The sequence below is a fragment of the Podarcis pityusensis genome (assembly GCF_964106645.2).
Source record: "Podarcis pityusensis genome assembly, chromosome: 13".
In the NCBI taxonomy this organism is placed as follows: domain Eukaryota; kingdom Metazoa; phylum Chordata; class Lepidosauria; order Squamata; family Lacertidae; genus Podarcis; species Podarcis pityusensis.
In genome coordinates, this window is record NC_138038.1 from 48,545,992 (window position 1) to 48,560,261 (window position 14,270).

The 14,270-nt window shown below is 44.0% G+C and overlaps 1 protein-coding gene, 1 long non-coding RNA gene and 1 gene segment (V, D, J or C); 1 reads left to right on the top strand and 2 right to left on the bottom strand.

Moving 5' to 3' along the window:
• LOC308462413 overlaps positions 1-14,270 on the top strand; it is a 31,961-nt gene that overhangs the window by 16,346 nt on the left and 1,345 nt on the right. The window contains exon 3 of the long non-coding RNA XR_013979129.1: positions 5,333-6,717. This is a non-coding gene — a long non-coding RNA (uncharacterized lncRNA). The remainder of the gene's footprint in view (positions 1-5,332; positions 6,718-14,270) is intronic.
• The window catches only part of LOC308462347 (uncharacterized protein), a 68,827-nt gene that overhangs the window by 12,369 nt on the left and 42,188 nt on the right, over positions 1-14,270 (bottom strand). For 3 of the 4 annotated variants that reach the window (XR_013979093.1, XM_080980012.1, XM_080980011.1), the window contains exon 2: positions 13,189-13,407. Coding sequence is in view for 3 of the 4 variants with exons in the window: in XM_080980012.1 (XP_080836138.1) it covers positions 13,189-13,407 (219 nt within the window). In the remaining variant the exon portion in view is untranslated. Of the gene's footprint in view, positions 1-11,744; positions 12,149-13,188; positions 13,408-14,270 lie in introns of those variants that run through there. The other variant, XM_080980013.1, reaches the window with a different exon arrangement.
• LOC308462338 (Ig gamma chain C region-like) lies at positions 534-5,575 on the bottom strand. The segment is given in 3 exons: positions 5,409-5,575; positions 1,516-1,802; positions 534-930 (listed from the first exon to the last, which is right to left on the bottom strand).

Genomic DNA, 14,270 nt, shown 5'->3' on the forward strand with positions numbered 1-14,270 from the left:
TGGATATTTTCTTTTCCTTGAATCGTGGAATTATTGAGTTGGAAGGGTCCCAAGGGTCATCTAGTCCAACCCCCTGCAAAGCAGGAATCTCAGCTAGCTACATAGCTCCCTAATGTGTGGACTGGACCACCAGGGCCAGGATATGAAAATCTGCCTCCAACAGAACTGCACCACCTGTTCATCTAGGTCAACTGATGCTGGGTAAACATGATCAATAGGCAGAAGACCCTGGTCAGCAAAATGAATTGTTGTCACTCCACTCACCTTTCCTTCTATAGGAAATGCTCTGCTGGGGGGGGGGGACACAAAATCTGTGCTTGGTTAGAGTCTAAACCCTGGTGAGAAAGGATAGGCTAAGAGACAGTGACTAGCCAAAAGCTCCCCCAGTGAACTTCATGGTTATGTGCTAAACACACTTTGCTTCTACAGTAATCAAACTTCAACACGATTTTGCAGGGAGAGTAATCCATTCCCCACTTCTTTCCAGAACCCACCCACCGCCTCAATCAAGTGATCACATCATTAGATATCTATGAGTTTGCTCACTTTTATTCAGCCTTAGGCTACATAATTACATGGACATTATTGAATCTGGGATAGGCTGAGGAGGGAAAACTGAGATAGGCTGAGAAAGGGGTTTGCATCACTTTTCACCCTGGGATTTCTCCTCAGGCCTCTGGGTGGGCTCCACGATGCCTGCTGTGCGGGTAAACGTACAGGAGTATGAAGTGCCGTTGTTCCAGTCAGAGTAGGGGACAGCCACCTGGCTGAGGGCCAAGAGGGAATCCTTGATGCTGCCCTTCAAGACTCGGGGATTCACATGGCGACCTTCAAGGAGGGCATTCTTCACCCACTGGACAGAAACTTCACTTGCATTGAGCCCTATGACCATGCCGGTGAGGATTGTCTGTGCTCGCTGAAGGCTGCTTTCTTTATGGATGGCAGGGGAAAGTATGAGAGAAAGGGAGAGGCAACAGCTGTTAAGTTTAGACATAACTGATGGACAACATTTATGACACTATTTAGTGCTGCTTATTTTCTGCTAGATTCTCTGATAAAGATTTTTAATCTGTAGATAGAGGGGGGTAAATCCTTAATGAAAGCTTTAAGGAGCACAGGAGGTTTAACTGAAGTTCTTGTGTGTGTGGACCTGAGTAGGAAGATCTGTGGCACATACATGGGGCTTCCTTGAGCTGGATGAGGACACGGTGGGACAGTGGAGATTCCAGGAATATTTAACACAGCTCCTTCCCCCAACATATATAAAGAAAGCGCCCAGCACAAAAAGCATCTCAGGCTTCCCAGAGAAGGTATTGGTGCCTAGGCTGGGTTTGAAAAAGAAGGATAGCGTTTTTTTGCATTGCCAGATCTCACTGCCCACATTGGTATATTGTGTTTGTTCTAAGTGGTGCTATGTTGATATGTATTTTCAGTAATCTCTTTCCTGCTCAGGAGGTTGCTGGGAAATTAGGGACACCAGTTGCAGGGTGGAGAGCAGGCCTGCTTCCCGCTTACCTTTCTTCTTGCTGGTCTCTCTTGTTTTCGGTTGAGGCAGGGATGGGAGTTGCACTGTGCAGATAACATTCTCCCCTGTCAACCAGTCGCTTGCGGAAACGATCACAGAGCTGGATGCGGCGAAGGTGTTATTAACCTCCTCTCTCCATGCAAGTGGCTCAGGGCTTAGATTTCCTGCTGTCTGCCGTGACCAGGTCACTTCCAGTCGTTCCTCTTTGCTCTCCGAGTTGACTGCCACGCAGCTGATGAGAACGGGCTTGGGGGTAGGATGAAAACTATGAGGGAGTCTGGGAATGCAAAAACCCATGTCAAGTCCCAAGTCTCCTCCCACCATTTCCCTCCCAGCCTGCTCACAGAATCTTATCCTGCTCTGCTTGCTTCTCTTTCAGAGTAGCTCTACAGCTAAGTCAGTCCAGGCTCCTCATTTAGCTCACCTGAGAGTTCCTGCCAGTCCCTTTCCTTCCCTTGAACAACTCCAGCACCTTCTACCATTGCTGAATAATCCCAGTTCTCTGTTGTTTTTGGAACTTGCACCCCTTTAACTAATGTGTTTGCCCATTCCCCAGATTCCACGCTGGATCACTATCAACACCAGTGTGCCATAGAGACATTGACAGCTCGTGGCACAAGTAATCAAGCCAAACTGCCTTCTGCAGAAGAAGAGAAATGGGCTTAGATAAAGGTCCTGAGTTGGACAGAAATTATTATTTTTGAGATATGTGTCCGTTATCTTGGGGGAGCAAATTTTATTTACACCTGACTTGATGTTGTCCCCCCCCCCATGTACCTTAATCTGTTTTGACTATTGCAATAAATATATTGCTCACTCGAATTATACAAGGGTTTCAAGATGTGATTTGAATACCAATAGATCTGATTTTCCTTTTTAAAAAAAAAAAATAATTTTTAATTAAATTTTGCACAAATATCTCCAATTAAACAATTTCCCAGATAACATATTTTCAACTTTTGGACTTCCCTCAGCTTCTCTGACAATCATCCGTATTTAAATTTTTGTCTACGCATTCCTCAAATTTAGTATCGCCTTTTAAAAATACCTTTATGGCCTTATTTGCATTCTTGCAATATTCCATATTTTTTCACAAAGCTTCTTTAAAACCCACTAGCGTTGTTTGCTCATCACATACACTCTTCAAATACTCTGAAAAATTTTCCCAGTCTTCAATGAACTTGTGATCTCGTTGATATCTAATTTTCCCGGTTAACTTGTCCAGTTCTGCATAATCCGTTAGCTTCATTCTCCATTCCTCCAGAGTCGGTAGTTCTTCCTGCTTCCATTTTTGGGCCATTAATATTCTCGCTGCTGTTATCGCATACTGAAAAAGTTTACAGTCCTTTTTGTTTATTTCATTTCTTGTTATTCCTAGAAGGAAGGTTTCTGGTTTCTTTACAAAACTATATTTCAACATCTTCTTTAACTCATTATATATCATCTCCCAGAACCCCTTCACTTTTTTACATTCCCACCACATATGAATAAAGGTTCCTTCTTTCTCTTTACATTTCCAACAATTGTTACAAGTTTTAAACATTTTTGCTAATTTAACCGGTGTAATATACCATCTGTATACCATTTTCATAACATTTTCCTTTAGCGTAATGCATGCTGTGAACTTCAAGTTATCATTCCATACTTTAACCCAATCTTCAAAATATATATTGTACCCAAAATCTCTGGCCCAATGAATCATTACCGACTTAACTTCCTCATCCATCGTATACCATTCCAATAACATTTTATACATTTTTGAAATTATCTTACAATCATTGTTTACTATTTCTGTTTGGAATTTTGAGTCTTTTTCTATATAACCCTTCTCTTTCACATCTTTTTTAAACATGTCATTTATCTGATAATAATGCAACCAATCAAATACATATTCTTTTACTTGTTCATGTGGCGTCAATCTCCATTTCTCTCCATCTTTAACCACCAGATCTCCATAAGTAATCCAATTACCTCTCATATTAATTTTCTTAACACACATAACCTCTAATGGGGACAAGCAGTGTGGGACTCCTGATTCCAGTAAATTTTTATATCTATACCATACTTCGATTAACAATTTCCAGAAGATGTGGTTTTCAAAAGCTTTATGACTCTTCTTCTTCTCCAACCATAAATACGCGTGCCACCCAAATCTGTTATCAAATCCTTCTAGATCCAACAATTTTGTATTCTTTAGTTTTATCCATTCTTTTAGCCAACAGAGACATGATGCTTCATAATATAGTTTCAAGTCTGGCAGGGCAAAGCCTCCTCTTTCTCTTGCATCTGTTAGTAACGTATATTGAATTCTCGGCTTTTTGCCCTGCCAGATATATCTTGAAATCACTCTTTGCCACTCTCTGAAAATCATTGTCCCTTTAAGTATTGGAATCATCTGAAATAGGAATAACATCTTTGGGGGTACACACATCTTAATCGTTGAAATTCTACCCCAAAAGGATAGTTTCAATCTTCCCCCACACCTCCAAATCTTTCTTAATTCCATTCCACACCGGTATATAATTATTCTGAAACAGATCAATATTTTTTGGAGTTAGCCATATTCCCAGATATTTTACTTTTTTCGCAACTTCAATGCCAATTTGTTGTTGCAATACTTCTGTCGAGGTTTGGTCCATATTTTTTACTATAACTTTAGTTTTTTTCCCCTATTTAATATAAATCCTGCCACTTTACCAAATTGTTCAATTTCTTCTAACACTTCAGTTACACGCTTCGTCGGATCTTCCATCATTATTACCAAATCATCAGCAAAGGCTTTAACTTTATATTCATTTTGACCTACTGTCACCCCTTTTATTATTTCGTTTTTCCTAATTGAATTCAAAAAGACCTCCAGAACCATTATAGACAGCAATGGCGAAAGTGGACATCCCTGTCTTGTACCTTTTGATATTTTCACCTCTTCCGTAATTACATTATTCACAATCAATTTTGCTCTTTGTTCCGTATAAATTGCCTTTATTCCATTGAAGAAATCATTTCCCATCTCCATATGTTCTAAATTTTTTAACATGAAGTCCCATGATATATTATCAAAAGCCTTTTCGGCATCCACGAACATCAAAATTGCTTGTTTCTCATTCCTGGCTGTCAGATATTCCAAGATATTAATTATATTCCTAACATTGTCTTTCATCTGTCTGCCTGGAAGGAAACCTGCTTGATCTTCATGAATAATTTCTTGTAGTACCTTTTTCAGTCTTTTCGCCATTATTCCTGCAAAGATTTTATAATCTGTATTCAACGATGAAATCGGCCTGTAATTCTTTACTTGTGTTAAATCCGCATCTTGCTTTGGGATAAAAGTTATGAAAGCTTCTTTCCAAGTCTCAGTAGATCTGATTTTCCTATGTAAGAGTTGGAACTTCTGGATTTATCAGAGTCCATAAGTAGGTCAGAGAGTAGACTCAAAGGTTGGCAACAAAATGGAAATGCAACCCGTATTTTATAGTGCTAGCCCACACCCAATATTCCATCGTGTGTATACCTGGTTCTGCACACATTGTCTCATACATGATTGAACTTGGGAGCCCCAGGAGACTTCTCAAGACGGATGTGAGGGTGATCCGACTGAGACATCTGTCACCTCATTGATCACCAGGGAATGTCTCTTCTGCCCCCTAAACCTACAAAGGTCTCAGCACACAGAAACAGGCACTTACAAATCTTAATAAAAGGGTATTTTTGGAAAGACTTTGAAATGACTATCCCATTTGCTGCTGGCAAATAAGCAGAAAAGTTGGAGTAAGAGAATCCAAGGGTTGTTATTGCTCTGTTTCCAAGGGTGGTTCCAGATGCCCAGATTTCAGGTACATGCATGAGAAGGCTGCAAAGAGGAAGGAAAGAGAAGCAAACTCACCTGGAACAGCCTGGGAAGAAATCAGTGGCAGGCTGGCCCCGCAAAGGAGTCCCACAAATGGTAAGAAGATCTTGGCCCACATTATAGGATTCAGTGTGAATGGCATGTGGGCCACCAGGCCTGCTTATATAGCATCCTGGGAGACTTTGGTGAGATATGTCTTCCATCAGTAGCTCCACCCAGAAAATCCAAGAAGAGGCTATTCTGTGAGGTTCTCAGAAAGTCCTTCCACAAGCTTGAGTGTAATTGAGATAATTTAATTGTTATTATTAAATTTGTATACCACCCTTCATTAGCAGATCACAGGCAGTTCAGAACATTAAAGTACAACATGACATCACAAAAGCCCTTTATTCATGTACAACATCCCTATATGTGGAACTGGCACTATTACCAGTGCTACGTAAGGTACGTTCTGGGCCGTATCAGCACCATGTTTTAAGCAACTGATGTATTCAGCATAGCAGGGTTATTCCGAAGGATGTGCCTCCTTTCTTTATTTTTCACACCAGCTTCACAGCAGCAAGACGTCCCCAAACTTTATCCCAACTCGTTGATCATATTATCTGAAACTACATGAGGCTTTCCCAGAATCTACCTGCATTCTGCTTTCTGGTCAGGAAATATTGCTCCTCTCAATGACACATGTTCCCCAAGGAGTAGAGGAGCCCCTGTCTTGTAACATTCACATTCATCAGTAGTGGTAGGAAAACTGCTTTAAATATGAATCTGTAAGCCTCCTCAGTAACTCTATCTCCTCTCTCTTTTATATCCAGGTTACAATCCCTGCAAAGGTTTAAATGTCATGGTTTCTCCCCAGAGAATCATGGAGGCTTGCAGTTTGGCAGGAGTGCTAATTATTATCTGTTAGATTCACTGACATTTCAAATCTCTACAGAAGACCGGGGGTCATTGTGCGTGTGGCCCCGAGTAGGAAAATCTGTGGCCCGTTAGGCTTACTTGAGCTGGATGAGGACACAGTCAGATAGCGGAGGTTCTAGAAAAAAATTATTGAGGGCAAAAGTTGTTGCTGGCTTTTATGTCTCAGTGGCTGCCCTGGCAGATGGGCTGCTAGTGCCCTTTCAGCAGCAAAGCATCCCCTCTCAGCTGACCAGGCCTCTTATCCTGCCAGCTCCCCAGGTGTCATGGGGAACTCTTGGATGGCTACCTGACCATCTGCGTTCTGGCTGCTTGGGGACGGCGACCAAGCACGAGGATCTGCAACAGCCACCCACTCGGAGGAAGGGGCAAGCGTCCATTTCCCAACATTCTATGGAAGACACCCAGCATCCCAGCCTTTCCAGAGAAGGTATTGGCATGTTCAGGTTGCTGCACAGACTGGGTTTGAAAACCAAGGTGAGCTAAAAACATCCCCCTTGTGGGGATGTTTAGGAGACAGTGGTACCTCGGGTTACATACGCTTCAGGTTACAGACTCCGCTAACCCAGAAATATTACCTCAGGTTAAGAACTTTGCTTCAGGATGAGAACAGAAATCGTGGAACCTGCGGCGCAGCAGCAGCAGGAGGCCCCATTAGCTAAAGTGGTGCTAATAGTTTCAGGTTAAGTACGGACCTCCAGAACAAATTAAGCACTTAACCCGAGGTACCACTGTAATAGGCAAGGAAATATTTGTTAAGTAGTATCCTTCCTTCACTTATGCTAGTGAGTGATGTAGCAGAGCAAATCCCCTCTATATTCACGGAAGCTAGTTGGTAGATGTTATGTACTTAGTTGAATAGGATCCAAAATGCAGCAGTCTGATTAGTCCTAGAACAATAGGATCCAGAATGCAGGAGTCTGATTGGTCTGCAGGAGCCACCCAACCCAACTCCAGGTGGAAGTGAATCCGCAATCTGATTGGCCTACAGGAAAATCCTAGAATTAGCCAATAACATGGGGCTAATTGTGTAAATAATATATATAAAGCAGACGTCTGGGGGGAACATCCTTTCCTTGCTACTATGAGCTGAATAGTCCCTCTTAAATCTCCCTCTTAAAATACAATAAAGACTCACAAGTCTGTCTTTAAAAGTATAACAATACGTTTACTCACATGTTGGTCACAGTACACATCCTAGAAGGCAGGCTTTAAGCTTCAGGTTGCAAACATAGAATGTGGCTTACATCCTTTGTGAGGATGGGCCCAAATGGTTGCGAGAATGAACTGAGAGTTAACTGAGACTAGATGACTGCGTGACTTGCCCTTTTATAGAATCATGCCCATCGGCTGAGTCACTTACAGGGGGAACAGGAAGTTAAACACCCGCCTGACAGTGTCCACTCTAGGAAGCAAAGCATGTTGTAATTGACTGTACTGATGTATTACATCCCACACCATATCCCATAACCTCTGCACAGTTACCTAGGTAGCTCCTTAAATGTGTGGAATGGGCCACCAAGGCAAGGATATAGAAATCTGCCTCCAATAGAAGTGCTCCACCTGTTCATCTAAGTCACCCTAGGCTGGGTAAACATTGCGTGACCAGGTGGCGACCTTCCCAGCCCCCAGGGACAACCAGAAAGGAATAATGACTCATGACAACGTGTTATGGAATGGAAATTTGGCCACAACTTTATTAACCTTTCAAATATAGGAAGACCTTGGCTTAGGCATTGGGCGTGTATCCCTCCCAGCCCCCCAGCCGGGGGAACTAGGGCTCCTCAGTGTAAATGGGATATGGGGGTGCCCCGCAAGACACACGTGTATGCAGGCAGCCCACCCCATATCCCCTCATGCAGGATAGTTCACTGACAATCTTTCAGTGTATGGCCAGTGACACCCTCCTGATGTCAAGCCCCCTTCCCAATCTCAATGTCAAGTAAGCGCCCAGGGAAGATGGGGAGCCAAGTGACTCTTCAAAGGGACGTGGGCTAAATTGCAGCTACTCCACAAAGTGAAAGGTAGCTGCAAGCCCATTGCCTCTTTAAGACCAGCTTAAGGAACAATCCGTGATGGGTTAATTGCTTCCATAAAGAAAAGGGGGAAAAGTGCACAAAAAGTCTGACTTGAAAATTCATTTTATGCACTCCGACCCCTCTTGCTCTCCAAGCTTCCAAGGTAGCTGCCTGAAGCCTCCAGAGCGCAGCGGGGACTCCCGCCATGCTCCGGAGGCTTCGGGTTGCCTTCACTGAAGGCGACTGAACGCACCTTGTTTTAGAGGGGGAGAACAAGGGGAAAAACTTTATCCCCTGCTCTTTCTGTCCCATCCCCAAATATGGTAGTCATGACCCAACCGGGCACTGTGTTGATACGGAGCTGCCACACATTCTTATCCTCCTAATTTTTCTCAATAAATTCTGCTGGCATTATTTGCTTCAGTGATTTCCTCCTCCACTTTACCGTTTGCCTGTGGTGGTCTAGTGAGGACATTGTGACTGAATTCTGTGGCATTATGCTTCCTCTATCACTAGCTAATACCAGAGAGGTTTGGAGCACTATGATGTGGAACACTATGACCACATCACGTCAGTAAATTATTGGTTGGGCTCAGACCCAGAACACCCTTAAAGAAAGGATAAGAACATAAGAATAATGTTTTGGATCAGCCAGCAGTCCACCTCTTCCTCCATTCTTTTCTTACAGTGGCTAATTAGGTGCAAACACCACCCCTGCCATTCCCAACAACTAGTACAGTCATACCTTGGATCTCAAACACTAATTTGAGATGGAACGACAAACTTCTTAAACTTCCCAGGAGCAGGATTTTTTTTTAAGTCATCAGCAAGGGTTTTTCAAATTTAATCATGTTAACCTCCCTTATTTCACCACCAGTAACCCTTGTTGCACACTCATTTCCAACATAGCCCAGCCAGCAAAACCAGTGGCTCATCAATGAGAATGGAATATATAGTTCAATGGCACCTGAAAGGCTACCCCTGCCGCTCCTGGTCTCAGAGCTGTCCCCTTCCTGCCCTAAAGAGAGCTGCCTCCTCACACAGCCCCACGGGGGCCTGGGAAGAAGATGTCCCCAGACTTGGAGGCCCAACTGAGACAGGCCAAGGGTGAAAGTGAGGCCAGCATCTTACCCAGGGAGCAGCAATGGCAGCAGTGGGCCCTGCCGGGCCTGCATGGAAGAAAGGCTCTCCTTCAGGACTGGCCACTCAGCTTCCAGGCAGGCATTGCATACAGCAAGCACAATAAAAGCCAGCATGGTGCCTGCCTCCCTGCCCAGCTTCCCACCTGTCGGTCCCTTCCCAACAGCAATGGCTGGCAGACTGGCCGGCTTGGCTCCTCGCCCGCTTGCTTGCTTACTTCAAGGCCGCCTCACCTCCTGGCAACCAGCACCCAATGGGCAGCCCCAGAGGCAGCTTTGGCTTGTATTAGGGTTGCAACAAACAGCTGTGCAAGCCTTTGAGAGTCAGAAATGTGAGAGGACATCATAGGGGGGAGGGAAGGAAAGAGGGACAGAGGCCAGTGTTGCCCGCGGCACCCCTGACCACAATTCCAGGCACCTCAGGGTGCCATGGCACACTGGTTGAGAACCACTGCCTTAAGCAATGGGTGCCTCTCACCCTCCTTAGACCATGCAGTGTGTCCTCCCCCACCCACCAAATCGCCCATGTAGAGCAAGCAGAGGCCACCGGTTAGGGAGACCCACCCAAGGTTGCTTGCCGAGAGCCAGAGAACAAGGAAGCTCTCCACCCTTTTTCTTTTTAACCCAACTTCAGGATTTGCCTGCATAGCTTAAGTTTGTCCTCTCTCTCTGAGAAACGTCTAGTAGTGCAAGGCTGAGGTATGCTGTGCTACCACTGCGTGCACTTATGATGCCGGAGGTGTTACCTGATTGGCCACCTGCCAGTCACATAAACATCATGCCTTCGGGGACAGAGTTAGAGAGATGCTGAGGAAGGGGTGTGCATCATTTTTCTCTCTGGGATTTCTCCTCAGGCCTCTGGATGAGCTTCATGGTGTCATTGATTCAGTCAGAGTAGGAAAATATCACCTGGCTGAAGGCCAAGAGGGAAACCTTGCTGCTGTCCTTCAATACTTGGGTGTTCACATGCTGACTCTCAATGAGGGAACTAGACAGAGGTCCTTCTCAGCAGTGGCACCCGCCCTGTGGAATACCCTTCCATCACATTTGAAGGAAATAAACAACTATCTGACTTTTAGAAGACATTTGAAAGCATCCCTGTTTAGGGAGGTTTTTAGTGTTTGATGTTTTATTGTACTTTTAATTCTGTTGGGAGCTGCCCAGAATGGCTGAGGAAGCCCACCCTGATGGGTGGGGTATAAATTCTTATTATTCTTATTAATCCACTGAACAGAAATTGCACTTGTATTGAGCCCTGTGACCAAGCTGGTGAGCATTGTCTGTGCTTGCTGAAGGCTGGTTTCTTCGCAGTGCAATAGAAATTGACATGGGGACCATTTGCCTTGTCTTTTTAAGTTTCCGGTGGGGGTTAGTATGAGACAAAGGAGAGGCAACAGTTATTAGATTTAGACATACCTGATGGACAGGCAGCATTTAGGAAATGGGGGTCTTGAAGGAAGGACAAGCAGGAGCATCTAGAAAGGGCTATGATGACATTCTGATGAACACAGGAATTCTTGACAGGGTTATTCTGAAGGGTTTGCCTACCTTCTGTAATTTTTATACATTCTTCACAGCAGCAGCACATTGTCTTTTTGCACTCCTTAAGTTTGTTATTTTCAAATATAAAGCAGCTTAGAAATGATTTTAAAATCATTGAATGAATAAATGCCTTGGATTAAAACCTCTCCTTTCCATCTCAGTACTTCACTTCTTGCTTTTGTCTGCCATCCGTTCGTCTCTACAGCCCTGTGATTTTTCTTCTTTCTGATCCTTTTTCCCTTGAATCATGGAATTATTGAGTTGGAAGGGTCCCAAGGGTCATCTAGTCCAACCCCCTGCAAAGCAGGAATCTCAGCTAGCTACGTAGCTCCTTAATGTGTGGACTGGACCACCAGGGCAAGGATATGAAAATCTGCCTCCAACAGAACTGCACCACCTGTTCATCTAGGTCAACTGATGCTGGGTAAACATGTTGAACAGGCAGAAGACCCTGGTCAGCAAAATGAATTGTTGTCACTCCACTCACCTTTCCTTCTATAGGAAATGCTCTGCTGGGGGGGGGGGGAGAGAGACACAAAAATCTGTGCTCGGGGAGAGTATAAACCCTGGTGAGGAAGAATAGGCTAAGAGACAGTGACTAGCCAAAAGCCCCCCCAGTGAACTTCATGGTTATGTGCTAAACACACTTTGCTTCTACAATAATCAAACTTCAACACCATTTTGCAGGGAGTGTAATCCATTCCCCGCTTCTTTCCAGAACGCACCCACCACCTCAATCAAGTGATCACATCATTAGATATCTATGAGTTTGCTCACTTTTATTCAGCCTTAGGCTACATAATTACATGGATATTATTGAATCTGGGATAGGCTGAGGAGGGAAAACTGAGATAGGCTGAGAAAGGGGTGTGCCTCACTTTTCACCCTGGGATTTCTCCTTCAGGCCTCTGGGTGGGCTCCACGGTGCCTGCTGTGCGGGTAAATGTACAGGAGTATGAAGTGCCGTTGTTCCAGTCAGAGTAGGGGACTACCACCTGGCTGAGGGCCAAGAGGGAATCCTTGATGCTGCCCTTCAAGACTCGGGGATTCACATGGCGACCTTCAAGGAGGGCATTCTTCACCCACTGGACAGAAACTTCACTTGCATTGAGCCCTATGACCATGCCGGTGAGGATTGTCTGTGCTCGCTGAAGGCTGCTTTCTTTATGGACGGCACGGGAACGTATGAGAGAAAGGGAGAGGCAAGAGCTATTAAGTTTAGACATAATTGATAGACAACATTTATGACACCATTTAGTGCTGATTATTTTCTGCTGGATTCTCTGACAAAGATTTTTAATCTGTAGATAGAGGGGGTAAATCCTTAATGAAAGCTTTAAGGAGCAAAGGGGATTTAACTGAAGTTCTTGGGTGTGTGGACCTGAGTAGGAAGATCTGTGGCTTCCTTGAGCTGGATGAGGACACGGTGGGATAGTGGAGATTCCAGGAATATTTACACAGCTCCTTTCCCCAACATGTATAAAGAAAGCACCCAGCACAAAAAGCACCCCAGCCTTCCCAGAGAAGGTATCGGTGTATAGGTCGGGTTTGAAAACCAAGGATAGATAAAAACATCCCATATCCAATAATACCATCTCTGCAGCAGCTAACTAGGTACGGAGCTCCTTAAATGTGTGGACGTGGCCACCAGGGCAAGGATATAAAAATCTGCCTCCAATAGAAGGACACCATCTGTTCATCTAGGTCACCCTATGCTGGGTAAACATGATCAACAGGTAGATGAAGCTTAGAAGGATCCTTGGCTGGAGGTGGGAATGGTTTTTAACGGGGGTGGAAATTATTGTGGGAGACACCTTGGCCCCTGCAGGGTACACATTCTTTCCTTTCCTTCTCCCATTGTTACTTTCAGATAAAAAGATGCATTTAGTATTGTTCAAGAACGGTGAAAACCTTTCTGCAAAGATAAGAGGAGAATTACCGTTCAGACCTCCACCGGACTGATTGCAATTTCAAGTTGTGTCTTTAGTCAATACTAGCACCAATATCATGGCAACTGGTGGGGAAAGTCTTATCTCAACAGGCCATAATGGAAAGCAGAAATAAATTTCTAAATTAAGAATGAAGCAGTCTTGAAATGGTCAATCCCTGAGACGATCTTAAGCAATCTGGAAACAATCATCCCGCTCCCAAACCATGCTTTTCAAAGGAAAACTAAGTCCCAACTGTGTTGAGCGTTTTTACCTTCAGGTTCATTGACATTTGTTTGGGACTCAGGGAGGGATAGTCGACAGACGAAGATGTTCACCTGCGAAACGGGTAGTACTTCAGCGCTGAAGTGTGCTGTGCTACCAATGCTTGCACTTATGATGCCAGAGGTGTTACCTGATTGGCCACCTGCCTGCCACATAATCGTCATGCCTTCAGGGACAGAGCCAGTGAGAGTGCACACCAATATTGCACCTAAGGGAACAAAATAGATAGACAGACAGACAGACAGACAGACAGACGAAATTCCTGGTTTTTTAATGACTTTATATTACTGTTTTTATGGTTTTTCTGATATTGCTTTACAGTTTTTATGTTGCTTAGTGCACTATTTAAGATTTAAGCAGCTTAGAAACCTCTACGTTTCATCTCAGTCCTTTCAATTGTGCTTTTGTCTGCCATCTGTTCTTCTCTGCACCCCTGTGATATTCCTTCTCTCTGACCCTCTTTCCCATGCATATTCTCTTTTCATGGAATCATAGAATTCTAGAATTGGAAGGGACCTTCAGTACTTCAGCACTGAAGTGTGCTGTGCCACCAATGCTTGCACTTATGATGCCAGAGGTGTTACCTAATTGGCCACCTGCCAGCCACATAATCATCATTCCTTCGGGGACAGAGCCACACGAATATTGCACCTAAGGGAACAAAATAGACAGACAGACAGACAGACAGACAGACAGACAGATGAAATTCCTGGTTTTTTAATGACTTAATGATTTAATGATAAGATTTAAGCAGCTTAGAAATGATTTAAAAATCAGCAAATGAATAAATTCCATAGGTTAAAACCTCTGCTTTTCATCTCCGTCCTTCCAGTCTTGCTTTTGTCTGCCATTTGTTCTTCTCTACACCCCTGTGATTTTCCTTCTGTCTGACCCTCTTTCCCATGCATATTCTCTTTCGTGGAATCATAGAATTCTAGAATTGGAAGGGACCCTAATACTCATCTAGTCCAACCCCCTGTAATGCTTACTTACTTACGTCATCAAAACCTTTCTAGGCATTACAAATATAGGGCATCCTAAAACATTTAAAATATATACAAATAAACAGCC